The sequence below is a fragment of the Ursus americanus genome, chromosome 25 (genome assembly GCF_024610735.1).
Source record: "Ursus americanus isolate L20-20 chromosome 25, mUrsAme1.1.p, whole genome shotgun sequence".
NCBI lineage: Eukaryota > Metazoa > Chordata > Mammalia > Carnivora > Ursidae > Ursus > Ursus americanus.
In genome coordinates this window covers 10,134,481-10,162,162 of record NC_142151.1, presented here as the reverse complement: position 1 = coordinate 10,162,162, position 27,682 = coordinate 10,134,481, and the positions used below count along the sequence as shown (strand labels likewise).

At 45.4% G+C, this 27,682-nt stretch overlaps 1 protein-coding gene across 6 annotated transcripts; it reads right to left on the bottom strand.

Moving 5' to 3' along the window:
• Window positions 1-55: 55 nt before the first annotated feature.
• PHC1 (polyhomeotic homolog 1) lies at window positions 56-22,437 on the bottom strand. Of its 6 annotated transcripts, none has more exons than XM_045781366.2 (15): window positions 21,914-22,437; window positions 17,506-17,663; window positions 15,826-15,936; window positions 14,745-14,825; window positions 14,058-14,207; window positions 13,309-13,464; window positions 7,950-8,445; window positions 5,766-6,559; window positions 4,780-4,927; window positions 4,321-4,532; window positions 3,626-3,740; window positions 2,836-2,944; window positions 2,497-2,647; window positions 1,823-2,054; window positions 56-1,071 (listed from the first exon to the last, which is right to left on the bottom strand). In XM_045781366.2, exons 2-15 carry the CDS (start codon window positions 17,617-17,619, stop codon window positions 917-919), a joined length of 3,024 nt encoding a protein of 1,007 aa, XP_045637322.1. In that variant the 5' UTR covers window positions 17,620-17,663; window positions 21,914-22,437; the 3' UTR covers window positions 56-916. The 6 variants fall into 6 exon arrangements, with proteins under 6 accessions (XP_045637322.1, XP_045637319.1, XP_045637320.1 ...); XM_045781363.2 differs by lacking the exon at window positions 21,914-22,437 and adding an exon at window positions 20,612-20,967; XM_045781364.2 differs by lacking the exon at window positions 21,914-22,437 and adding an exon at window positions 19,626-20,502.
• Window positions 22,438-27,682: the final 5,245 nt, after the last annotated feature.

Genomic DNA, 27,682 nt, shown 5'->3' with positions numbered 1-27,682 from the left:
CTTTTGTATGAAAGAAGAGGGTAGAGACACTGGAATGGAGTAAGAGACAACTGAGACCAATTTTTATCCTTTTACTGAGGAGGAAAAAAATATTTAATATTTTTGTTGTATAAGGAATAGCGCCTAAGGCAGGTAAACTTATACTCCTGACCTCAGCCCCACACACTGCCGTTTTAATAAAGCTATAGGACAGAGCAGAGTTGGAATTGAAAAGAAAGGCAGGGTAGGAGACACAACAGGGAAACTGAAGGGAGCAGGGGGTGCAGAAAGAATGACAGCCACGTGTGTACCACACACCTTTTGGCCCCTGCCGCACATCAGAATGACGCCAACCAAGTCTCTGCACCGGCAGGTGGCCCTGCCATGGATGCAGGAGAAAACGTTCGATACTAAGGGAGTGACAACAAAGAAAACTCTGGGCCACAGCCACAGTTGGGCAATCCGCAAGGAAGAGAGTGAGTACCAGATGTCGCTACTTGTGTCACACAAGCTAGAAAAACCCTACCTCTCCCATTGTGGAGGCACACCTACGTCCCACCCGCTTCCTTACCTTACCGTACTGTCTATTCCTCTTGGAGAACTGAGACCCTGGCTAGATACTCCACTCCAGGATAAGGCTGAGCAGTCCTAGTTCTCTAGACTGCCTCTTTTATGAAGATTGGATTAGGGTAGGTGAGAAAAGTGAGAACTGTAATTTTAAAAAAATAAGGTAGAACCAGAGAAAATGTCACAGCTGCCGCAATGTAGCACCAGCAACCAATTCTTGCACTTTTCTTCCCTGTCTCAGTAATCCCCTCTACAGAAGATTTACGTAATTGGAACAGCTCTTTCTTCCCTGTAAAGTCTGCTGGTACCAGGTTATAACCTGGACGGTGGAGAGTGTCTGCCTTAGGCTCGTTTGTGCAAGAGGGCCACCTTAGGTCTCCTTGAGCACGTTTATCTTGGCGCAGATCTTCAGGGCAGGGCCCAGCTTGATGTTCATGGCACTCATAAGATGTTCCTCTTTAAGTAATAAGAGGGCCTGTCCATCAATCTCCTGGGAACGAAACTCCTCTGCAATCTCTTGGCAGCCTAGAGGGAAGTGGTGGGAATACATATGAGAAACTACGCGGTGGCACCAGAGGGCAGGAGGGGGAAGCCAGCAGTGCTTAATCCCAAAGTACTCATCCTAAACTCAGGAACGCAATAGTGTGAGGTGACAAGCTTTGGAAGTAAAAGGAAACCAGAGAGAGAAACTGGCTATTTAAAAAAGCCAAGAGAAAGGAAGAACAACAAAGTCATTCAATCACAGAACTAACTTCATTCAAATAGCTTGAGGGAGAAAAGGGAAGGAGCAAAATCGTATGTTTTCTTTTACGCTAGCAAGTTCAGAGCCTTTTTGACATTTTTGTTTAAGGGCCCAGAATTCAGACAAATGGCAAAAAGGGTAAGGTGATTTTCTTCCTGGAGAAAACCATCCTTCGTCAAGAATAGCTTATAAATAGTTCTGCCTGGAAGGGGGCGGTAACAATGGCCCCTACTTTCCTAACCCCTTGACAGCTATCACAAAATCACATATAAAAACACATCTAAAAATTATTGGTAAGAAATACAAAAGTGAAAATCAAACACTGCAAGACTGCTGACACGGTAGAGGACCGTCAGCACAAAAGGGAATTAAGGACCAGGCTGTGGCCAATAGGAAGAATGGAGCCTTCGTCATACCACACTTAAGTACCTATTGCTTAAGTCAGTTCTGTTCCCTGTCAGAGGCCCATGTGGGATAACCTAAAGAAAAGTAAACCTGGATGTGATCTGGGTTCTACTGGATAGGCCCTCCTACCTTGTAGAGAAGCGATAAACTCATACACCTCTTCTACACTCCAGCGGCTGGGATTGCTGGACAGGAACACGGGGTTGATGCCATGTAATTCCGGTGTTGGTGGCGCTGTATTGGGGTTCCCCAGGTCACGTTCTCCATGCCCAGTTCTCACAGATAAAGGCCCAGGAGATGTTGGAGAGAGTGCTTCATCATAACTGGAATTATCTGAACCCCGGCTAGAGTCCTCTTGGCCCTATGGAGAACGTCACAAAGCAGTGACGTCATGAATAAGTGTCAGGAGGTTTCTTTCCCTCGCCCCTCACCCCTTCTGGGTTAATATTGGGCATAGAGGAAAAACTAGGATTACAGTGAAGAAACTACTTCGTTTGCAAATGCCCGGAGTCACTAGTCTACTCTCAAGTAACTTTTAAGTATAAACTACCAGTTTCTTGATTCTCCCCTTCTTCCAACAATCGATCTAGCTTTTGTCTAATGTAATGATTAACGGATACAGGAACCAGCCATCAGGTGAGGAGACAAGGAGTCAGGATCTCTTGGAATCTGGAGTAATGCCATCAATACAAAACTCAGTTCTGGTCTCATACTCTTTACCTGGGCAAAGGAACTGCCCGGTAGGGAAAGAGGAAGGAAAAAGGACCATTTTAAAAGCAGCTGGCTGTGCAACGGAAGCTCACCCGGTGGCGCTTGCCCTGGATCTTGGCACGGGCGATGTCAGAGGAGCTACGGCGGGGTCCACGCCGACGAACGCGAGCATAGTTGGCTTCTTGGAACTCTTTCATCTTTTTCCTCTTCAGCCGGAACTGGTGACTACAGCTCACGTTATACCTACAAGTCGGGGCGTGTACGGGACGTCAGCGGCACTAGAGAAGCCCACCTGGCTAGCTGCGCTGTGTGGGAACTGGTATTTTAAGAACCGACTTGGGGAAGAACACGAAAGCGAAGACGACATGAAACATGAGCTGTGCAGCGATCCTAGGGAAGGGGCCCACTGTTAGATGGAGGAACCGGTGTACCTCTTAGCGCACGTCATTGAGCAGAACCTCTTGGAGCCGCGAAACTGCTCGGCAGGAGCATACTTCCCGCAGTACTCACACTTCAGGAGATTCGCCTTCTTATCTAGCTCTGGAAAACAAGGCATCCCTGGAGACTTCTCCCTGGTTCTGCTGCCGCTCGGGCCATCGTTAGGCCCACAGCTGACTAATTACTGAGGGTTGGCCCCCACAGACCTACACAACCTAATTCGGAATCTCTAAAACAAAGTTCAAAATCCAAAACTATAAAGACACGTCTCAAAAACATGGTCTTCCTGACAAACTAGACTAGTTTCCATTTTCGATGACTAACTTTATCTCAATTCATACTCTCAGACTGCAGACAAGACTACATTTCAGAATAGGAGAGAGGAACTAATAACTAACTAGAAAGATACAGGATCCCTCTCCCAACAAAAGTTTACAAAAGCAGTGGGACAAATGTAAACAAGAGCCCTTAACATAGATTATAAAACCTAGAATAAGGAGAAATGGAAATTAAGAAATATCCTATTTTAGATCATCTTTTAAAAGATACATCCTTCCTTACAGTCAATCAGTAAATAAGATTCAGATTAGCCTGATAAAATTACCCCAATCCTCTAGGGAACTCCTTTTGTGTGATTCTATACATTCTGATATCTAATACAGTTCCTGTGTATGGATGGACTTTGTATAACTCCCACTTTAAATAATTACCATTTTACACTGAGTCCTCAAACACAGCTCCCTGAGCCTCCTTCCCCAGACGGGTCTCCAAATAAATACTTACCAGCAGATGGGCTGTCCCCTCCCAAGGGTCCCCCTGACTGATTCTCATTCAGCCCTGTCGGGAGGCCAGTCTGTAGTGGCTTCTCAGACTCTTTCAGTAACTGAGAACAACCCACCTGTGCCAGAAAAAGTTTACAGTTAAGTTAGCCAAATTCCTTTCTGCTTCTCTAGAACTTTCCCCAGTATTTCTCACTGCCATGTCTTTGCCTGGTTCTCAGAGTTAATGGCCAAGTCTGGTTTAGAGAAACATTTTTCAACGTGGCAGTCAAGAGGCCCTAACGCTCTTTTCAGATGAGCCACTGGAAAACAGGTTCCTACCTTGGCTCCCTATCTTGTCCTTTTTCCTTCCAGAGTTGCAGATACCTGTGTTCTAGTCCTAGTTCTGCAACCCGTCTGTATCTAGAAAGTCCCTTAACTTCTCTACCACAAATTTCTTCATTATGATACAGCCTAGTTTGTGTAACTAAACATTACAGCTTCTTCCTTCTCCTCTTCCCAACATTTTCATTTGCTGGTCTACACAAATTCTTTCCTTCCCCCCTTCCCTTCCTTCTTTACAATTAACCATACAAACAATAGAATTGAACCATTCTCTAATAATTAAATAGTTCTGAGACTTGATTTTAGTGGACTTTGGAAAGATAAAATTAGGGCAAGTCCCCACTTGAAAGTCCCACCTTATGGCCCTGCCCTCACCGGGAAAGGCTCTGCTCCTTCCTGGATAACGAAGCCTTCAATGATGTGGGTGAGAATCTGGGGCTTCACGATGGCCTGTGGGGGTTTTGAGTCGCCCATCTGTCTGGACACCATGGCTAGTGTAGGAGGGGGTGCGGATGGGGCAGGAGCCAAGGCTACTAGTTCACTGCTTGGAGGGTTAGCATTCACACCAGTCACTGGTTCCGCTTTCTCTGGAACAGATTAAGGAACAGATAGGGGTGCCGCAACTGATCCATCGATTAGCCAAGCCAGTCCGGTCCTCCACAGTGGTACATGTTCACCTTTGACCATTCACCCTGGCGTCCCTGTGTTTGGGTCTACGCATTAGTCCACCAAGTTCAGGCCCGTCTTCTACGGAGCCATATTTAGCTTTGAGCTCACTCAGAACAGGTCTCTAATCTCTGCACTCCAACAGCACTGCGGAAGTCGGTTACTCACCTCCAAGACTGCTCTTCTCCTCCATGGCCTTTGGGCTGTCAGCTACTGGAGATGCCGTGGCTGGAAGCATTGAACCCAATGTCGCGACATCGTCTCTCTCCTCCTCAGACTCTGCCTTGCGTTTCACAGCCAGTGTCTGGGGTTTGCTCTATAAAGTGAAGAACAGGAAAGAAACCAAGATTTGTGAGTGAAGGATAATAAGGAACCTCAATGACTCCCATACTATCAGTGAAAATGTTCTTAGTTCCAGATTTCCCAATTTAGTGTACTTCCCGTGGTACACTAAAATTCCCGGTCTTTCCCAAGAAGCATATCTTCTACATCAGGACAAAAGAAAATGTCACATTTAGTCCTGACCTACACCTCAGGATCCTGGATTCATTATGGCCCAACCGAGAACCACTGTTTTTCTAAAGACCGATTTAACGTGATTAAGGCTATCTTGATTTAACTCAGCACAAATCCAAAAGCCCAGAATGATTTCAGTAGCAAATTTAGGAGTATGAAGTACAGATTTTTATATACATTAATGTCTCTCTCCTACAGAAGGAACAAATAAATACCAGTATCTACCTTTCATCAAAGTTTCTCTTACAAAAGCAGCACATACTAGTATCTTTTCAGTTTTACAGTTTGTAACAAATAGTTGTCACAGACAAAACAATGCAATGATTAACAGAGGAGCTGATGCGATACCATTTTCACACGCTCACACATGCTCCCTCACTCACTCACACACATTAATTATGTAATTGTTATGGACTGAATATTTGTGGTCCCCTCCCCTCCCAAATCCTAAGTCCTAACCCCAGTATGGCTGTATTTGGAGATGGGGCTTCTAAGGAAGTAAAGAAGGTAAAATGATAAATATCAGTATCTCAACCTTCCCAACTCTTTACTCTCCTCCTAAGTTACACTCCATGTCCACTGAGCCCCAGGTCTACTCAAGGGTGACCGTGCCCTCAAAACCATCAGCCGTCACTCACCGGCAGGTGCACAGACTGCATGTAGAAGGCAGCAGGTACCTGGGCCACGACAGGTGAGGAAGTCGTAGCCCCACCCTTTACCACATGGGCCGTCCCCTGCACGGGAGCCAGGCTCATCCCCGAGGCCAACGTGGGAGGGCACTCTTGCAGCGCCCCAGGAGCCTGGGATGAAGGTGGTGAGGAGGCCAAGTGGGCCTGACCGGGCTGCACTGTACTGGGCATCCCCCGGGAAGTAGGTACGGCAGCCGCCAGCTGTGCCAACCCCAAAGCCTGCGCCTGTGCCGTCCCCGGCTGTCGGGTGCCCACAACTTGCACAGGGATGTGGGGTGGTGGTTGCTGGGTAGCTGACATCTTAGCAGCTCCTAACTGAGGAGGCTTGATAGGTGCCACAGGTGGTTTGGACTGGATGGGGATGGGTGGCTTGGGGGTTGGGTCGGGTGGGAGGGACAAGGGTGAAGACTGAAGCATGGGTTGAACGACCAGGGTCTGGGCTTGCTGCTGGGACTGGGAAGGTGGGACCTGCTGAGTGGGTGGGACCTGCGGTGGCTGAGGGGCAGTGAGGGTGGTGGCTGGCGGCGGGGGCGGCGGGGGCGGCGGCTGCTGCTGCTGCTGTTGCTGCTGCTGCTGGGCCAGCTGGAGGTGTGTGGCTGTGTGGAGGAGCTGGGACTGCCGGTGCTGGAACTGCTGCTGGTGGTGGATGGCAATCTGCTGCTGGATTACCACCTGTTTCTGCTGGAGGTGGATCTGCTGCTGTTGCTGAATCAGGGAATGGGGCTGGATCTGCGTGTAGGTGGCTACGGCAGTAAGCCCAGGACGGAACAAAGGAGGGCGGAAAATCATCATCGTTACAAATAAAAGTGAAATCACCTTTCCACGGTGTACGTAGCTTTGGTATCACACAGTGAATGGAAATCTAACCTGGAAGGACCCGAGAGCTCATTTCATTCATACTTTCCTCTGAGTCAGACATTAGCAACTATCTCTCTCCATAATTAAGGACCTCAAGGGAAGAAGTCCCTTGCCCAATCATTTCACGGGCCTCAGTAATTTCGTGCAGCCATCTCACTTTCATTTACTTTGCTATACAAAATCCTCTCAGTTTGACCCAGCAAAGGAGAATGGCTGGCCCATCTCCCGTATGGTTAGACTGAGTTCTTCAAGGGCTGAGTCCCTGCTTTATTCATTTTTACATCCCTAAAACCCAGCCCAGTGCCCAGCACATGAGAACGACTTAATGGTCACTGAGAGAATAAATGTTCACAGAGGTAAAGATTCCAACATCTTCCCGTGAATGCCGCGGTTTTTCAGACTCATCGGTTTAGGTCACCACCTACGAGAAGTCTTAAGAGTCAGCTGCTGTAGGCCCGGCCTTAAGCCAGTTTCCTCCACTGCAGGTGGAGCCGACAATCTCCCCCACTCCCTACTCTCCCAGATTGTCCAGAGAGCGTATGTGAGATGAAAGCACTTAGGAAATAGAGTGCTACAGTATGTAAAGACGATGATTAACTCTTCACTTTTTGTAAGTAAATCATCCAAATATAGCAACAACTAAAGTGCTAGAGGAAAGGCAGGTAAAACATTACCAAGCAAGGTGCACACATCTAAGTATACGGAACCGCAGTCTAAAAGCAACTACAAACCATTTGGGGTTATTATTACTCTTTTTTATCCTTATCGTTGATACCGATGATCACAAGTTGACTAGACTAGACCGTGGCTCCATCTGCGAGTCCTAAGTGCTCTAAGGCACTTACACCGTCCCCGCTCTACCCTGGTCCAACTCATCATCACCGAACAGAGCGAAGACAGAAGTCATCCCTTACGCTAAATCGTAAGCTCCATGAGGACAAGGAATCCGTTTGTCAAAGATGCATCCCTAACACCTCCTACAACACAGTAGGCGATTCAGTAAGAACTGGGTGAACGAAGGGGTGGGATGGGAAAATTAACAAACTCAGGGCCTGGGAAGAAGCGGACAAAGCAATCTGTAAACTGATTGCTGCCTACCTCTGTTACCTGTCCTCTTCTCTCCCTGGACTAATATGATCAAGACCGATGGGATTTTCTTTCCTTCCCCTACTCTGGGACCAAGAGAAGCAGGCAAAATGGCAAAGAAAGGTACTCTGAAGACTGCAAACAAGTTCTGAGAGAACAATGACGTTATTGTGAGAGGTGACGGCTTACCTGAGCTAATAAGGGTCTGGCTGGGAGCAGGCGTAGCTGTCCGTGTCAGGTTCATGCCCACGTTCTGCTGACCAGCCCCGTCTGCTTCTGCCTTCTTGGCCGCTGCACTTTCTGCTTCTGTCTGGCTTCCCTGACTCACAGTCACTGTTTGGGCTGCAGGCAAGGGCTGCACCACTCCTGTGCCCTTCCTAGGACAGCTCCCACCCCCACCCATTCCTGAGGAAGGCAACTGACCCAAGCCCCCAGGTGCCTGGCCACCTCCGCCTGGCCCCATGGACCCTGGGATGCTACTCCCACTGCCCGCACCAGCTTGACTGAGGTTGAGAGACTGGCCCGAGGCCCCAGAGGAAGCCTGAGCCACAGCGAGGGCCTGGCTAGAGGCCTGGGAGAGGCTAGAGACAGGGGAGGCTCCAGGAGGAATGGCCTTCTGAGTAGAGCCCTGCATTTGGGGTCCTTGGGCTGAGGCCTGTTGGTTCCTCACTGCCAAATTCTGCACCTGAAAGATAAGAAAAAGATATATTGAGAAAAGGGGAACAGGAGGCATGAAGGTCAAAGACTTCTGTGACTGATTCAGAAGCAGTGAAGACAACCACAACATTCCCCAGCCCTCCCTCAAACTTTGTCCCCCCACCTTTACAACTACATACATTAAAGTCCTTCCAGTCACCCAGGGAGGGACTCTTGAATCCTATTTGATTTTCAGTCTCCTTCTTTCACTGTCAGATCTATCAGCAACTTGCTCATTTATTCCTTTGAAATGTCTCAAATTTTCCCTTTCTTCTCTGTTCATTCATTCAACATCGACCAAATAACCTACTATGCTTCAGGTACTATGCTGGATACTGGAAATGCAGGGACAAAAGACACTGTCCCTGCTCTTACTGAGTACTTTCTGCCAGAAAAGACAGACAAGAAAATCACCGCTCACCCTGACATACTATGCAGAGAGATGCACAAAGTGCCAAGGGAGCACAGAGGAGGAAGCCAGACTCAGACCGGGGAGATTAGGGCAGACTTCCTGAAGCAGTCTTTTGTTTCACCTGAGACCCCACGGGTGAGAGCGAAAGCGAAGTCTGAAGACCTAGGTAACAACACTTGGAAGACGATCGAGCCAAGAGCACAGCACTTTTGGAAATTATAAATATTTCATTATGTTCGGGGTGAGTTAGAGGGAGCGGCAAGAAATGAAGCTAGGAAGACAGGCTGAGGCCAGGGAGGTAGAAAGGCGCCAGGTCAGGAAGGGCTTGGTGTGTTCAAATGAGGAGAGTCTGAACTTCCGTTCGGGAACGGAACGTTTATCCGTCTTCCCCACTGTTATATTTCCAGCACCTAGCACAGTGCCTGACATAGTAAGTACTCCAGAAGACGAACAGGGGACTGATGAGCACTTCACTGATAACAGGAAGCCACTGAACGATATTAATCAGAATAAACATCATCAACTCTATAGCTGAAACATTCTTTTAAACATTGCTGATAGAAGCGTAAATCACTACGACCGCTTTGGAAAATGGTTTGGCGTCCTATCCTAAAGTTGAACATTCACACGCCCTCTAATCCAGGAATTCTACAAGAGAAACTCTTGCTGTAGACCATGGGAGGCGTGTGTAGGACAGTTCACGGCAGCACTATTCATAGTTAACGAAAGCTTGGAAGCAACCCAAATGGCCATTATCAGAAGAGAAGATGAATGAACTGCAGTATATTCACACGGTTCAATACTACATAGAAATCAAAATTAATAAAATACAGTGACATGCAACAATATGGATGGATCTTACGATAAGCTATTAAGAGAGTATTCTCCCCAAATCACATACAGCACAAAGACCTTATAAACTTAAATACAAATACATACATACATATTATATATATAAAACAACGTTAGGAATAACATGTATTTTCTTATTTAAAAAACTTATCCTGATAGTAATATGGAAGATGCTTAGAGGTAGACGAGGCTGACGTCAAGAGACCAATTAGAAAACTAGTACAGTAATGCAGGCAAACAATACAAAGAACCTGAGTTCAGGCAAGCAGTCAGTAAAGAAGGGAGAGCTTTCGAGAGAGATTTACAAGAATTAGGACGGGCTGCTGAGGGCTTAATGTGAGCCGGCAATTATATAGTTTGTTTCTAATCAGCTTTCTATAGTGACTACTTAGAACTTTCCTAGTCTCCCGATCTACCTCAGAACCACTTGCTCTTCCTCCTCTTCCTCACCCCCCTGCAGAGACAATAAAACTATTACATGGCACACTTCAGAAGTTCCGTCACCGACTCCATCCGTTCCCCTCATAAAGCCCCACCACTTCCTTTTCCCTGCTCTCCCTTCTATCTCTCTCCTATCAAATCCTTCTCCACACGCACGGCCCCAGCCCTCCTCCTTCTCAAGGAGCCTGTACTATCAGTTCCTTCCTGTCTCTTCAACCTCTCCACTAAAGGCGCCCTCCAATCACACCTGAACCCCCCTCCTCCAACCCCAGCTTCATCCTTTCCTATTACTGCTAAACTGGTAAGAACTGTTCACATTCCTTAGAAAAGAGAACAGTTCAAGGTCGAGTAGAGGCTGATGAACTGGCAGAGGGGAGTAAGGAAAGAGTGACAGAGAAACAGGAAAACCTGGATTGTGTGGTGTCATGAACACAAAGGAACAGAATGTTAGAAGTGGCAGGGAGTCCTCTGTCAAACTCAGTGGAGAGGACAAGAAAGAGGTACTAATATGGATGAAGAACCATTTCAGTGGAGTTTGGGGGGGATTGAAGCCAAACTAGTATCACCTGAGGAATGGCTGGGTAGTGAGCATAGATGCAGTGAATGTGAACAGTCCTAACCCTCAGGGCTCCACCTTAATTAAAGGCTTTTCTCTTGTCAATCCGTACCTTTCCCTAAGCAATGCCAAATGCTCTCCTGACTTCGATTATCATCTAGGTGTCTACTACTCTTGAATGTGTATCTCCAACTCAGACCTCCCCTCTCAGCTCAAGCGCCAGATATACAAAACTGCCGACCTCGGGACCCAGTGACGAACAAGCACGTCTAGACCGCGGCATCCAAAAGTTAACTTCACCCTAAATCCGCTTCTCCAACATTCTTCATCTCCTAAGTAGCACTAAGCAGCTACCTCACTGCTGTCACACCTCATCTCTGGCACCTCCCTCAACGGAATCGGTTTTCCTTTTTCAAAGATCTTCTAAGTTTTTCTCAAATCTATTCATTTCTGGCCATCTCCGTTGTTACTGCCTAACCCAAACACCATCTTTCCCCTAAAAACTGTTGTTCTCCCCAGATTCACACTCCCTAGATTCAAACTCACACCACCTCCATTTATTCTCCACAGAGGAGCCCACATAGGCTTTAAACAAACAAATGAACAAGCCTGGAACCTCTCCATGTCACTTCCAAGTTTAAAATCCTCCCGTAGTATCCCATCACCCTTCGCATAAAGCCCCAAATCCTAAACACTGCCCCCAGTGCCCTGCAGGGTGAAGTTTCTCCTACCTCCCCAGACCATCTCCATCCCCACTGCCGAACTCCAGGCACGCAGGTCTTCTTTCAGTTCCTCAAATATGCAGCGCTCCTTCCCTCCTCTTTGGAGGTATTTGGACCTAAGGTTTCCCTGCCTTTGCCACTCTCTTATGGCACTCTTCGGGGCGGTCTTCTTGACTTTCACCCCGGCCCCAAGGCTGAATTAGGTCTCCTTCTGTGTTTTCAGAGCACTCTAGACTTTCTAATGCAGCAATTACTAAACCATTCGGGTGATTCTTTGTTTAATGTCTGGTGCTTCAGTGATGTGTAATCTCTAACTCATTTAATCCTTAACACACCCCGAGGTAGGTGTTTAACAATAGCTATTTTATATAGGAAGAAACTGGAAAAAGATGTTAGGCCATTTGCCTAGGTCACACAGTAAGTCATGGACTTGGAATCGGACCCAAACATCAGATTCACATTTTCAACCACTATTCTGTCCCTCCACATATTGACACTCAAATATCTGATGAATAAAGAGATGGATAAATGAACTAACATAATGTAATAAAAAAATTAAAAAAATTTTTTTTTAATTTAAAAAAATAAAAAAAAAAGAGATGGATAAATGAAAGAACTGGATATGAAACTAGTCTCAACCTCATCCTCTGATCCCACTGCTATTACACCACAGTCTAAAACAAAGGTCTTACCCTAGTAACTAAATGACTCCCAAGAAATCTCTTACTAGGTTCCTTAACTTCTCTTTCTTCTCCAGGTACATGTTCCTGGATGATTCTTTCCAAAGTATTTTCCTTATCCTATTAATCTGCTGTTCAACAGCCAGCCATGACCCTGCTAGTATGAAGTCACTTGGCTTTTCGACTTCACCTTGACAATGACTTTTTCTACCATCAGGTGTGTTGTCTGCACTTTATCCACTCATCCCCAACTCAGTCACATGAGTCTGCCTTTACACACACTGTTCTCTCTCCAGTTTTCTTCTAACTCTGAATCAAATCCTACGGATCCTTCGAGAATCTGCTCAAGTATCCCAAAAGTCACCGAGCAGGAATGCAGCCAACTCTTCTCTAAACTCATGTTTCACTCCAAGCTAGTACCATTTACTTTGTACTTTTTGGGGCTCTAAGATCTTTGGAGTTCTTTGTTCTCTAAGATCTCTGAAGACTTGACTTGTCTTTCTTTTTAAGCTTCCCAAGTTTCTAGTATATATTGGAGCACATCAGTAGACAGAGCTCAACCTCAATATTTACTTGCTAACTGATAAAACTAAGAGAATGAAAAAAGTTATTATGAGATCCCAATTTGTATTCCATCCATAAGAAGCAAAAGCTTCAGGCTCGAAATATATGTACGTATTTGGGGGGTAAGGCATGGGAAGCAACAGTGAGAAAGACTTTCCTGGGCACACAGCGAGTAGAAACAGACTACTGAGAGTCGGCAGCCACAGGAACTCATAAAGAGAAGGAATCGAACATCCTTCCAGCAACAGCCAGGTGGGCTTCACACCTCCTAACTGCAGAATTCCCTCACTCATCCCTTACTTTAAGAGTACCGCAGAGAAAGAGAATTAAGACCTCCTAAATAAAACTGAGCCATGCACGGCTAAAAGGATGCAAGGAAATCTGCCCTGGATTGAGAATAAGGCTTCCCAGATCCACAGGGCTGTTTTCAGTCAACTCCACCTCCCTTCCTAACTCAAATAACCCAAAAGTTACAAGGGATTCGAGTTCTATAGAGATTAAGAAAAGGGGAGAAAAAATAAGACTCCTGAGAAGTCGCAGTGGGGTAGCGGGGTGGGCCCTGGTCTGTGGTGGGTCCCTTCATCCTCCCCAGCGCCCATCCGCAGGTCAAGTGGTTGCCACTGACCTGATCTGCATCTGTATGTACTCCCGGAGACTGAGCAGATGGCACCTCCTGCTGGACCGCAGCCACCGCCCCGTTAGGCATCAGGATGAGTTGGGAGGCTAGAGGCACATTCCGGCCCAGGGTCCGGTTTACCTGCAATAGGTTTCCCAGCTGTGGCTGGCAAGGAGAGGAGGAAGAGGAAGAGCAAAGGAAAGAGAACAAGAGGAAAGACAGAAGAAACGGAAGGGAAGGACCACAAGACAAAATAAACAGAAGATACGAAACTGCTAAGCCCTGCCCCTCTCCACACCAACCCAGGAGACCCTTATTCTCCATATGCGATGAATCTTCCAGAAGGAAACCTAGAATGTACATAAAACTACAGACTGATATCAAAGAGTCAAACATCAAAGAAGTTGAGACAATGAGGATTTTAGAGCAAGTATTTACGTATAGTAAGTAGACAGGCTAAGAGATAACACTTAGAATTTGGGTACTCGACCCACGGGTTTAAAGATTAGATTATATGTGACACCACTTCAGTCAAATATTAAGGCGAACACCTTCTCATTCAGGATCTCAATGCAACCTGCAGGCTCCCCGTGAATACTGAGCATCACTTCTAGAGGTAAGTAAGGCCTAGGAAGTAGATCAGCGTATCTTAACGTCTCTGGGCAACCGTGGTTAAATGAAACAACTTTCACTCAAGTCTTTGCCAGGGGCATAACAGTTATGCCCCTGGAACAATGGTGGTTGTGTCTGTGGCTTACCCGTAGATACATCTGGGCCTGGGATTGGTTGAGAGGCGGGGAGGTGGTGTTCCCCAGTAGCACAGATTGGGTCAAAGTGGTAGCACTGGGAGAGCTCACACTCTGGGATCGGCTGATGAGCTGGGCGGCCGACGTGGTGGCCAGATTGATCTGTGCGGTACAGAAAGTAAGCAGAACAAAGGATTTAAGAGACGTAAAAAGAAATGCCCATCACTGACAAATGCAGAGGGACAAAGTCAAGAACAGAATACATTTTCTTCTTTTTGTTCTTCTTTTTTTTAAGAACAGATGATCCCATTTTCAGAGTCAGGGGGAAATGAATAATACCTTCCTGACCGTAACTGCCATCCTGGCTACTGTAGGGTAGTACCAAAGAAAAGAAACTAGTCCCTAACCACTAACATTACCAGTTGAGACGGAAAAGGAACAAAACAGAACAGACTTCACTCCCGTTAAGCGGCCCACAGATTAGTCCCTTTCCTTTGTCATCTCCTCTTCTCCCCCAGGATTTTCTTCCTCCTTTCTTAGACCTCGTCACTGAGACTCCTGAATATAGATTCAGGTCAGTTGTTTCCCTTTTACCATAAGCGCAATAAGCACCATTGGTGGCTCAATACACAAAGTCGTTCCACCCAGAGACGAAGCCCCAGGGCAGGAAGCCTCTCAGTGGGGAGACGCAGTACTCACTGAGGCCTGGGTGGTGGTAGTCTGCTGCTGTGCAGTGCTGGTGTTTGGGGAGCTGGCCTGCCGACTGGCAGCAATCGTGGCCTGTTAGAGGCGAAAGGAAACGAGAGAGCAGAGACAACGGAGACTGAATCTTCTAATCACTATGACACAAAATGTAATAGAGATTTCAGATAAAAACCCAGAGACTACTATGGAGCAAGGAAAAGTATATTCGCTATCCCCAAAACTCTCACATTACCACATATGCCAACCTAATAACGCCCACATAACCCTCCTGGGGCAATAGGGTAATCTGTCCTCCTCCTCCTCCCACTTTCTTTTAGGTGGAAGAAGAACCTTTGATCAGGTCATATCATGAGTCACTCATAAGTCTAGCCCAGGGCTGTCCAAAACAAACATAATCTGAGCCACATAAATAATTTTCTAGTATGCACAGTTTTTAAAAAGTGAAAAGAGGGGTGCCTCAGTCGGTTAAGCGTCTGCCTTAGGTTCAGGTCATGAAACCAGGGTCCTGGGATCGAGCCCCACATTGGGGCTCCCTGCTTGGCTGGGAGTCTGCTTCTTCCTCTCCCTCTGCCCTCCCCCCAGCTCGTGCTCGCTCTCTCTTGCTCTCTTTCTCTATCTCGAATAAATAAAATCTTTAAAAAATAATAAAAATAAAAAAGTGAAAAGAAATAGGAGAAATAAACTGTATTTTATTTAAGCCAATGTATCTCATTTCAACATATAACCAATAAAAACAAACTACGGAGATAGTTTATATTTTTTTATACTAAGTCTTTGAAATCCAAAATTGAACTATACATCCCAACTTGGACTAGCTACATTTTAAGTGCTCAATAGCTACATGTGACTAGTGGCCGCCATATTGGACACTGCAGTTCTAGAACACAGCCATTCTACCTCCCAGTTCCTACTGCAACCCCAAAAACTAAGATCCCTTTGTTCTCCCACGGGAAGACAGGAGGTAGGCAAGACTGTGTTTCTAGCCTGAGTGGCGGAGTGGAGGAGGCAGTATGCCCCGACCCACCTGGAGTGCCTATCCCCTCCCTCTTGGGCCAGCTGGCTGCTGACCTCTCACCTGCTGGACCGCAGCCAGGCTATGCAGCTGGGCATTGCTGAGCTGCTGCTGGAGCATGAACTGGTGGAAATACTGAGCTGCGTTGGGCTGACGCTGCAGTGCCTGCAGAGCCTAAGAGGAAAAAGAGAGGATCAACCCACTTAGAATGAATCACTCCTAATTCCTATTCTATGCAAATGACTGTGATCCGGTGAAAGGGACAATTGGAAAGGAAAGAAACAAAGGAAGATGGGGAGTGACTACTACAAATCAACATCTGATTTGTCCATTTTTATATTAGAACTGGTAAATTCACATAGTCTTCAAAAAGTGGAGAAACAACTAATTCTGTTATGCTCTATGCTTGTATATAAAGAAAAGTAAAGCAATGTTAACTCACATGAACTCTTAATTCCCAAAATGAAATGTGGACACACATGATAGCAAGGAAAAGAACTAGAACTAGACAAGTTGAAAATAAATTGGACATCGAATAATATAAAGAGAAGAAGGGGCACCAGGCTGGCTCAGTTGGTAGAACATGCAACTCTTGGTCTCAGGGTTGTGAGTTCAAGGCCCAGATTGGGCATAGAGCTTACTTAAAAAAAATAAATAAAAATGGGGCGCCTGGGTGGCTCAGTCAGTTAAGCATTCAACTCTTGATCTCCGCTCAGGTCTATGATCTCAGGGTCACTGAGTTCAAACCCGACATTGCACTCCAGCATGGAGCCTACTTAAAAATAAATAAATACATGAATGAATGAATGAATGAATGAATGAAAGAAAAATAAAAGACCATATTCTAGGGACACAAAAGACCATGTTCTAGGGACACAAAGGTGACAGAGCCCCAACTGGTTGAAAATGATGAAAAATATGGGGCTCCTGGGTGGCTCAGTCATTAAGCATCTGCCTTCGGCTCAGGGCGTGATTCCGGGCTCCTGGGATCGAGCCCCGCATCGGGCTCCCTGCTCAACGGGAAGCCTGCTTCTCCCTCTCCCACTCCCCCTGCTTGTGTTCCCTCTCTCACTGTGCCTCTGTCAAATAAATAAAAAACAATCTTTAAAAAAAAAATGATGAAAAATAGAGTAAAGAGTGGCTTGTGAAAGATTTTATCAGGTAAAATTTTCCAATAACTGGCATTTTCAAATATTTACAGTAAATGTTTATAAAGATGACACTGGTACTGCAGTCTTAGTGTCACATTTAGGATATTACTATATTCTTATTCTTTAATAATTACAACTATTCTTATGACGTGCATAGCTATTCCAGCAACCAAGATATTTTGAGTTAAATGCCCCATTCCCAAAATTGTTTAAAGCGTGGAATCTACTATTTGTCTAAAAATAAAACTCCGAAGAGTTTCATACGTCCATTACTCAGGGTGATTTACAAGAGAGACCAAAGATTAAAAACCTGACAATCCATGAAGAGAAATGGTTAGTTAGAATCTAGCTACATGAACTGAATGGTATAAAAAAAAAAAAAATGCGATTTGAAGACGGAATCTCATTCTCTGTTTGCTTGCTTGAACTACTGTAAACTCCTAAGATTCTCAGGGCTGGAAGGGACGTTAGTCATCACCTAATCCAACGCCCCCAGTCTGGTGGAAAGGAACTAAGAGCAGTTACCTCCCAGCACCCGTGCCCACTGGAAGCCAATACTCACAGATCACAGCCCCTCAGAGTCGAGCCTCACCTGCACCGCTTGGCGTTCATAGAGTGACATCTGAGCTATCTGGGGCCGAGAGCTGCCCCCAGAGCTGGAGCTCCCATTAGTGGAGTTGGAGTTCTGCTCACTCTCGGTCTCCATGATAGTGGTGCAGGGTCCCCAAAGCCAGTGCTCTGCCTCAAGACCTAGATGGAAGTAGCGAAGGATTAAAATTCACACCTGATCTCAAACTATGATTTCGTATTATTCGAGTTATCTAAGACTCTTCCTCTTCTTTCCAGTAGCCATGATTCCTTGGGCTTCTTTAACCACCAAATCTGTAATTCACACTTACAACCATATGCTTCCCGTACCATCTTTTAAAGCTATGCAGTGTCTCAAAAGAAACCTCTACGTGTTCCCTCATGACTGTCTATTAAATATCAAATGGCTAGAATTTAAGACTCATAATAACGAAGGTTGCCTTACATTCCCCGTAACATTTTTTAACAGTTTAAAATAGTCCCACTTAAAAGTCACTGTCTTCTCATTTTTATCTGCACCTGCAATATCATTACCGCCATCACCTTAGCCATGGTCACCGCGGAGTGAGAAGCCACCAGGTGCCTCCTCTCACGGCCTAGGCTCTTCATCTCCATTACCTCTCACATGCTTTAAGGTAAATATGATTATCCCCATCATATAATTGTAGAAATACGGTTTTCTGAGGTTAAAGAAGTTCCCGGTAAGTATCAAGTCTTTACGTTAACACAGCCTGCTTCCTCAAACCAAAAAAAAAAAAAAAAACCACCTGTGATGAAGGCAGTGTCATTCGGTTTGAGTGTTCACTGTCCTCATTTATGGATGAGGGGCTCAAGATACAGATATGTTAAATGCATCATGGAAAGTCATAAAACTAGAGGTAGAGGGATGCCTGGCTGGCTCAGTGGGAAGAGCGTGTGGCTCTTGATATCAGGGTCATGAGTTCGAGCTCCACACTGGGTGTAGAGATGACTTAAATAAAACTTTAAAACAAAAGAAAAACTAGGAGGTAGAAGAGCTAGTCTACAGCCCAAACAGCTGCCTGGTTCCAGCTCAGGCTACTAATAAAAACACCTTGGACACATCACCTTCCCTGCTGCCACCTCGGTTCCCCCATTTGCAGAAAAGCCTTCACAACTGAATGTAATATATTATTTTAACAAATGACTACCAGGTACTGAACATATTAAATACACAGCAATGAAAATCTTCAAGAAAGTAAAACTCAACTTTTTAGTTCCCTTTAGTAATCAGAATTTACCCTCTGGGGTCTACGCTAAAATTTGCAAAAAGACATGAAGACATTGCTAAGAACCAAGCAGAGACAGGAGAAGAGAAGCAAGAAGAAATATGCCTCCAAACAGCACTAAATGACAATAAGGGCTTTTGTTCATTCTTTTTTTTTTTCTCCTCTTTTGTTAGGCCTAGACACCATATTCTCTACTTTGGAGGCACAGGGCCACTAGGAATATTAGGTCAGCAAAGCACTATTTGGTTTAGGAATGTAAACATCAAACCAGAATTTCTGCTAAGGCCTGTCAACAGTTTTATTAAAATGGATTTAGCATAATGATTACATCCAAAACAAAGTAAATAAAATCAAACCGCTTGGCCTTGGAAACAGAGTTGGGGAGATTTCTTATTCTGTTCCCAGTATCATCCAATCACATCATTATCACTCAAGTATTCAACCCAGCGCTTCAGTTTTCCTTAGGTATAGCAAAAGTCACTGCAAACATGGATATAACCCAAGAAGCGCAGAGAAGAAATCATAGCAGCTTCAACCCTAGTTATCTTCTCCCACAATATCAAAGCACTAAACAGATACAGACCCATGAATCCTCATTATCAGCATGTGAAGAAAAAAAGTGGGTAAGGATTAGAGGCAGCATGGCATAGTTGTACAGATCAATGGACTTAGTTCACTGGACTCAGAGACACGAGACCCCTTTACTAGCTAGAGGAGACATTAACTCCTACATTCATAGGTGAAAGTGCTAATAAACTGTAGGACCCCTCATCTCCCCCAAAATGGAAGTCTTAGTCATATTTATTTTTTCAGATTGTGGAACGAAAATAGAGATGGAAAAGTACTGGCTTAAGTAATAAAATCAGGAGAAACTGACATCAAAACCAGGATTCCTGGATCCCAGGCACAGAAATCTATTCATCTGTGATCAATGTTGGGACTGCAAAATTAAATACAGAAAATGAAAACAACAAAAAGTTTGGGAGGCACAGTGCATTTAAATTTTCAGAATTATGCCAGAAGAGAAAGTGCGAGAAGCTGATCCACAGAGGTGCCCACAATAGCTAAACTACGGTCACCCTTAAAGGTAGTATTTGAGTGTGTAGGGGTTGGGTTGGGTAAGGAGCACAGACCTCTGGGAGGGAGCTAGAAAAAGACAGTGAAGTGGACCTGGGACTGGGTCCATTGAGCCAAGAGTTGGGAGGAAATAAATTTCCCTAAACCTAGAACTCTGTCTTGTAGAAAGTATGGGACACAGAACGGCGGCAGGAGAAGGGGGGAGGGGGGAGAAGACTGTGCCAAAGAAATGGAAGTGATCCGGAGAACAGGGATTGTAAGCGCCCAGGGGTCCTTGTTGTATACAGAACCTTGATGAAAATGAGGTTCCAAAGAGGAATCAAAGACACCGGGGGAAGGGGGCAGATAGAGTGGATCCAGGAGTCAACTGACCCAAGTGAGCAGAGCAATGTGCTTACTGATAGCAGGGACACAAGCGGGAGAGAGACAGAAGTCAAGGAATTGGAGACCGAGGGATCAAGCGGACCATAAAAAGCAGGGAGATTACCAGACAGCATGCTTGGATGGGAGGACCGAAGTCAGAGAAGGAAAAATGAATGAGAAAATGAGCAGTCAGAAGCAAGTAGGGTGACGGACAGACGGCATCCAGCGCAGCGAAATGAATAGCAAGAAGCCTTGGACAGACAGAGCCGAAGGACCGCAGAGCGAAGCGCTAGAGGTAGGCAGGGAAAGAAACCGGGGGAGGTACCTGGGGCGTTACACAGACGGAGCTGGTTGAAGAAACATCCCCGCGCAGCCAAGCCCCCAGAGGTCCTGCCCCTCCCCAGCCCGCGGCCGCCCAGTTACCTTCGCGCCCGGCTCTGCACCCAAGTGCTCCCGGGGGGCGTCCACCTCATGTGCCGGGGTCCCCAGTCGCCGGGCTGGGCGGGGGGCTCGCTCGGCCTCCGCGGCGGGCTCCCCTCGCCTCCTCCCCTTCCTGGAGGGGCGGGGGCGCCGAGGGCGGGGTGGGAGGTGCCCGGCGCGGCCGCGGCTCCCCGCCCCTCCCGCCGCTCCGGGTGCGGGCCCGGCCGCGGCTCTGCCAGGCCTCCGGGGCTCGCTCCGGGCCTGTCACTTCCTGCCGGGCCGAGAGGGTGGGGGCTGCAGGCCGGGGGCTGCGGGCCAGGCTGGAGGAGGGGGCTGGCGGGGAGGTGCTTCCGGGGCAGCCGGACCCCTCCCCCGTCCCTCCCCTCCCCTCGGCGCCCTCCTCCCCCTCCTCCCTCCCGCGCGTCCCTCGTTTCCTGCCGGCGCCCGTTGCCATGACGACGCCGCTCCCGGGCCTGTGCGCTCTAGGCCCCGGGGTTTTTTTTCCCCCTCTCTCGCTCTCTCTTTCTCCTCTTTTTTTCCCTTCTTTCTCTCCGAGTTCTGCTCGCCGGTGGGAGGGACGAAACTGAGAAAGTGCTGGCCTCTAGTGGGGAACTCGCTCTCACCGACAAGGAGAAGGAGATGGGAGAAGGGAGGGAAGTGACGTGAAAAGGGGGGAAAAAAGGAGGTATTTTCTGGAGCTTCTGGGAATAAGGGAGAGAAAGAAAGGATCAAAGGGACGATCGAGCAAAGAGGGAGAAAGCGAAGCAACAACCCTAGAGAAACGACAGACTGGGAAAGGGGATAAAGCCGAGGAAAGGAGAGAACGGGAAAGAAAAAGACTGAGGAACCGGAGAGAGAATGTCGATTGTTTAATCCCTCACCTCAACTCCGAGAAGGCGGGAAAGAAGGCTGCTCAGAAACTGAACCCATTAGGAGTTGACATTCATTTAAAAGCAGCCACCCAATAAGACTTGCTCTGAATAACACTTCTAAGCCTGTAGTTTCAGGGATTTTGTGTGCGTGTGTGTTCTTAGATTTAAATGTGTATGTGAGAGAGAGCGACCAAAATAAGGGAAGAGGCAGAAAGAGAGCAGAACAATGGGGCTGTATTTGGGGATATGCTAAACATGGGATGAGGCAGTAGCCTTTGTCATTTTATTTATGATGGCAGTTTGTCAGTTTTTCATTCTCTCGGTCTTGTGAACATTCAGGAAGTATTAGTAGAGCACCTACTATGTGTCGCCTCCTGTTCTGGAAGCTTGGATTACTTCGGTGCACAGAACAAAGATAACAGCCCTCCTTTACCTTTACAGAAGGCTGGGGAGTCCTCGTGGATTAGTAACTGGTGCTTTTTCTGGTGGTCCTCTTAATCCAGTAACCACTTTTACCTCCTGTTTTTTCCTAACCTCTGTTCTCCTCAGTTATCTTCTCTGTCCGCCCACTCTTAATTCTCTCCTTTAAAAACCAATGCAGGGGCGCCTGGGTAGCGCAGTCGTTAGGCGTCTGCCTTCGGCTTAGGGCGTGATCCCGGCGTTCGGGGATCGAGTCCCACATCAGGCTCCTCCGCTGGGAGCCTGCTTCTTCCTCTCCCACTCCCCTGCTGTGTTCCCTCTCGCTGGCTGTCTTTCTGTCACATAAATAAATAAAATCTTTAAAAAAATAAAATAAAAAAATAAAAGCCAATGCATAATTTGTTTTTAGAGGAAAAAATAGAAGTGTTCTCTTTGTTTATAAATTAGATCCATTTAGATTTGCACTGAGAGGTGTGTTTGGACTCCCGGCTCTTAGTTCGTGGTAGTCAGATTTATGTCAAAGAGAAATCCCTGCCAGGCTTCTAGGAACCAGCCAGACGAGTATGTGAGGGAAGACACCGGAGGGCAGCCAAAGGACTGGGAAAGCAAAGGCACGAGGTGTGGGGAGGTGAAAGGGTATGTTGCAGAATGGTTGACAGGGTTTGGCAGACGATGAATTGAAAAGATTCTGGCGGAGAACTAGTGGTAAAAACTAGGTAAAGCATTAGTCATTTAATTCAAACTTAGGTTTTGGCACGTCAAAGAAGTTTAAAGCTTTCTTGCAGAGGCTTACGCTGGATATAGTGAGCATGAAAAAGTTGTATCCATAGATGATTTTCAGATGATCCAGCATTCACATTAGTCATGTGCTTCCATGGGTTCCATGGGAGAATTGTTGCCGTTGAGTGTCTAGAGAAGGCCTGTAATAGATCCCAAGGATAACGAACCCAGGTGCCAGAGTGTTTTTCCAAAAGCCCGTGCGAGTTGCATACCTGGCAGAACACGGCCGTTCCAGCCCCATTAGAAGTAAAGCATTCCTACCTTATAGAGATGTATGCCACCTCCGAAGATTTTTTGTATTCCCTGGTCACCGGCCCCTACATCCACTAAAAGTTACACATTTAGAAGATGTTAGGGGAAAAGATAGTGACGATGTATAATTTTGTTGAATGATCTAAATCTAGCCGGGGAATTCTCACAGACCATGTGTTATTGATTATGAACCAGTAGTTTAATTTTCTGACCTAAAGGCTTATACCCCATATTTCACAGTAATTCTTTTCAACTTCATTTCCCTCTAAGACAGACCAGTCTTTCAGAGTCATGGGTCTAAGCAGTTTTCCAAAGACAATTTCAGGGTAAAAAAGAAATGGATCAATAATAAAGTGAAGTATTAGGAAAACCTCCATACATAGGAAAATCATTCTCGGGGACTAAATCAGCTTGGGAACAGGTACTGAAGAATGTGTCTCCCTCTACCTAAACAGAGCAAAACAATTTGTAATCCCTGGAAAATCCTTGACTGACTTTTCTCTTTTTTTTTGAATTTTGCTAAGCTTTCTCATTTTCATTTAATGATTCTGCTGGAATTACTCTTTTCTTTTTCAAACGAAATAGTTCTCCTGAATGGAAGGCTAAATAATTTCTGTACTCTGCATAACACTGAAAGTCATTAGCCTAAACAGGTGAAAAGGAAATGCATTCTATCTGTTTGTGTGGAAGTAGAAGCCCTCCCCCTGCAAACTCAGCCGAGTAAGGAAAGATCAGGATTTGAAAGGAACTCAACTGTTTGACAACAACTAAAGCAAATAGAATAGTAGGTTGGCCGATATAATTTTGCATATCAACCAAACATTGAATAAGCTTTCCTCAAACCTTCCGAGCCCAGCATTGCACAAGGAATTGTGCAATGGGCCCTTAACCCTAGAGGTGTCAGTGTCTTTGGAATCTATCTGTTTACAGGTAACCAAGTAAGTAAGCAAGTATGATCACTGCTTCTATGTGAAGGTGGACTGGATGAAGTAGGGAAAATAAGAAATCAGAACCTTTACTCTAACCACCACCAATTGCAGATGTGAACCACCATACACATCACACCCCCATCCCACCACAATGCTATATCCCACTTTAAAGTCTAGTTGAGAGGAAATGAGATGAAGATTAAAAGGATTGGGGCGCCTGGATAGCGCAGTGGTTAAAGCGTCTGCCTTCGGCTCAGGGGGTGATCCCGGTGTTCCAGGATCGAGTCCCACATCGGGCTCCTCCGCTGGGAGCCTGCTTCTTCCTCTCTCACTCGCCTGCTGTGTTCCCTCTCTCGCTGGCTGTCTCTCTGTCACATAAATAAATAAAATCTTAAAAAAAAAAAAAGATTAAAAGGATTTATAGACTCTTAAATTTTTTAAGCAAAAAAGAACTTCAAAGTTATCCAAACCCCTCAACTTTAATGGGACAAAATTGAAGGCTAAAAGATGAATGTAAAAGAAGCACATTTCATAATCCCTACCAAAGAGAAGATGTCCAGTAAATATTAGTTAACTGAATTAATTTCCTAGATGGTTGCCCTTCTCTCAACTGAAAAAAATAGATGGAATTAAAAGATAAAAAATACCTCTTATTCCTCACCACTACCACCTGTGGTGGTGTTCTCAGGACACACTACCCTGAAATACAGCAGAAGCCGGAAAGTCATTTTAAACTCCTGCTTCCCTCTTCCTTCTCGAAAACAGTCCATAAAGCCCTCCTGTGTGAGGTGCCCGGCACGGAAAGGAACATCCTCGTCTCTGAAGACAAAGGGACGCCAAGAAGAGTCCCAACAGGCCTTGCTAAATGTCTCCCAATTTATAACAATTACCTCAGACTCCTTAACTTACGATATTCCTCTACAACGGTTCATTCTTTATCAAACCTGGCACAAAAATGCACTCGTCTATTTCTTTGGGCCTTATTTTCTGATGAAGCTCCCCCCAGGTCACATCAAAATTAGATTAAATAAATGTTGTTGAAATAAATTTGTAGATCTGAGGTGCAGTCACTTCTGCCTGGACGCTGAGCCAGCAAATTGAAATTTAGGTCAATTTCATGTCCCTGTAAATGCTTCGCTAGGTCAAAAACTCAATATATCCAACCAGCCAATCCCCAAACACCAAGCCAAACCTGGGCTCAATCCCTACTTCCTTGTTCTTTATTGTTTATCCTACAAAAGCTTCCTGCCTTCTGCCCCATTTTGCAGTTCTCTGAATGGAAACTGTCCACTCCTTAAAGTGGTAAATAAAGTCGTTTGTGCCAACTAAATTGTCTTCTTTAATCATTTTTAAACAATTTGTATGCTTTTGTCCTGTTAATCTGTCTTTGTCAACTTAATTTTCAGGCTCGGCCAGGGACCCTAAGAGGGTTAAGGAAAACTTTTTCGTCTACTGCACTGACCATACTTTCTTTAGAGTAGAAGTTTAAAATTACCATATTGACTGGTTCTTCTGAGTATTCCATCCAGCATTTCCATCAAAAGAAACGGATACACCCCCCACGTCCTAGAGTAGCATAAAATTAACAATAACATAGGATTCACCAGTTTAGACTGTTAGCATGCAATTAGGGCAAATAACGTACCTTCTCTGGGCCTTGATTTTTTTGTAAAATGGGAATAACACCCAGTAGTTATTGGAAATAAATGAAACATTTATAAATGATTTCATACGATGTCAGACACATAGTATGACCTGTTGTTATTATTAGTTTCCTTTAGTAACTCAATATATTTTTGTCATCACCAGCTGTATCTAAATCACTATTTTTTTAAAGATTTTTTATTTATTCATTAAAGAGAGAGCCAGTGAAAGCAGGAGGAGGGAGGAGGGTCGAGGGAGAGAGAAAAACAGATTCCCTGCTGAGCAGGGAGCCTGATGAACAGGGCTCAGACCCCAGGACCCCAGGATCATGACCTGAGCCGAAGGCGGACACTTAACCGAGTCACCCAGGAACCCCCCCCTAAAGCGCTATTTCTTAGTCAGCATACATCACAGCTTTAATAACTCACAATTGAGTTAATGAGTTTATACATTAATGAGTTTAGTAAATGAATTTACTGTTGAGGAAGAAAAATTTTTACTCTCTTAATGGGGGCCCATGAATTAAACTAAAAGATAGATTAACAGGAGAAAAGGCACACAATTTTATTAATATTTTTTTGTAGGAGAGTTCACAGAAAAGAAGTAAAACTCCAAGAAGGACTTAGACTCAGGAGCTTATATGCCCTTCTTAAAAAATGAAAAAGGGTTTGGGCTTTCAGGGATCATAAATGTCAGTGAGTCGCTCACTTTTCTCCCTGCACCCAAAACCAAACTGGGTGCAGAGGGGATCTTCCTCGAAGGGAAATTTATTAGCAGGAGAACTTGTCTAGTATCTGTTCATTCTCAATTGCCTTCAGCTCAAAATAATCTTTGTGCCAATGTGGTATATTTTGGGTAGCATATTCTGATGCCCTTTATTACTATCATTTTATAAGGAAAGAGTATTCTCGGGGCGCCTGGGTGGCTGTCTGTTAAGCTTCTGCCTTCAGCTCAGGTCATGATCCCAGGGTCCTGGGACTGAGCCCCTTTGGGCTCCCTGCTCAGCAGGGAGTCTGCTTCTCTGCCTCCACACTTGTGTTCTCTCATGTGCTCTCTCTCTCTCTCTCAAATAAGTAAATAAAATCTTTTTAAAAAAAGAAGGAAAGAAAGCAAGAAAGAAAGGGTAAGAAAGAAGAAGAAAAGAGTATTCCCTCCCCTGTGGTGGGGGGGGGGGGCTGGCTGGCTCAGTCAGAAGAGCGTGCACCTCTTGATCTCAGGGTTGTGAGTTGGAGCCCCAGGTTGGGTGTAGAGATGACTTAAAAAAAAATTACCTCCTTGGGGCTTCCAGTGAGTCTTCTGGTCTCCTTTTCTAGGATTTGGGTGCAAATCCATATTGAGATTAAGCACTAGATTTATACCCTTTGGGGTTATGTACCCTAGGTCAGGAGAGCTATTCTCCTGGGAAGAAGTCGAAAAGGAAAAACTGATTTAAAATATACTTAAAGCCTCCGCGCATGTCTTCACATACATTATTGTGTTCAACCCTCTCAATAACCTTTTTCACTAGCTATTATTAATCCTTAATTTACAGATGAGGAAATTAAGTTTCCTTCATGAAATCAAAGTGCATGAAGATAGTAATATAATTTAAATTCTGTTCTGTCTGACTTCGTCACATCTTTCATTCTATGAAAATAGAGTAGTGCAAAAAATCTATTTAAAATGCGTAGCACACACATAAATGTTTGCCCAAAGATGCCTGGCATTTGCCACTGTAAATACATGCAGTGGAAGGCCCACCCTGCCTTTGTTAGCAAGGGAAATAGCTCTGGTCCACGAAGATACTGGGGAGATGTCTTAGCAAAAAAATAAAGAGGACAGATGTATATATTATTTCCCTAAATTCTCCATTTTCTCCCTTGAATGCTTATAAACTGCGGTATGCAGATAATGGCCCCAAACCTGTGAATGTATTATGCTATGGCAAAGGGGCATTAAAGTTGCAGATGGAATTAAGTTTGCTAATCAGCTGACCTAAAAATAGGGAGATTGTTCTATATTACCTGAATGTTCTATATTATCTTAGTGAGCCAAATAACAAGGGTCTTTAAAAGTGTAAGTGGGAGACAGAATAGATAGGTTGAATGTTGCCATATGAGAAGGACTTATTCTGTCATTGCTGGTTTTGAAGATGGAAGGGGACCATGAGCTCAGCAATGCAGGAAGCCTCCAGAAGT

What these genes read in the sequence shown, in the direction of transcription:
- PHC1 (XM_045781360.2), bottom strand. An exon ending in TACATACAGATGCAGATCAG is followed by an intron (nt 8,446 to 13,308) that starts GTCAGTGGCAAC and finishes CTTATCTTTCAG; the next exon opens with GTGCAGAATTTGGCAGTGAG. An exon ending in GTTTATCGCTTCTCTACAAG is followed by an intron (nt 1,072 to 1,822) that starts GTAGGAGGGCCT and finishes ACTTCCCTCTAG; the next exon opens with GCTGCCAAGAGATTGCAGAG.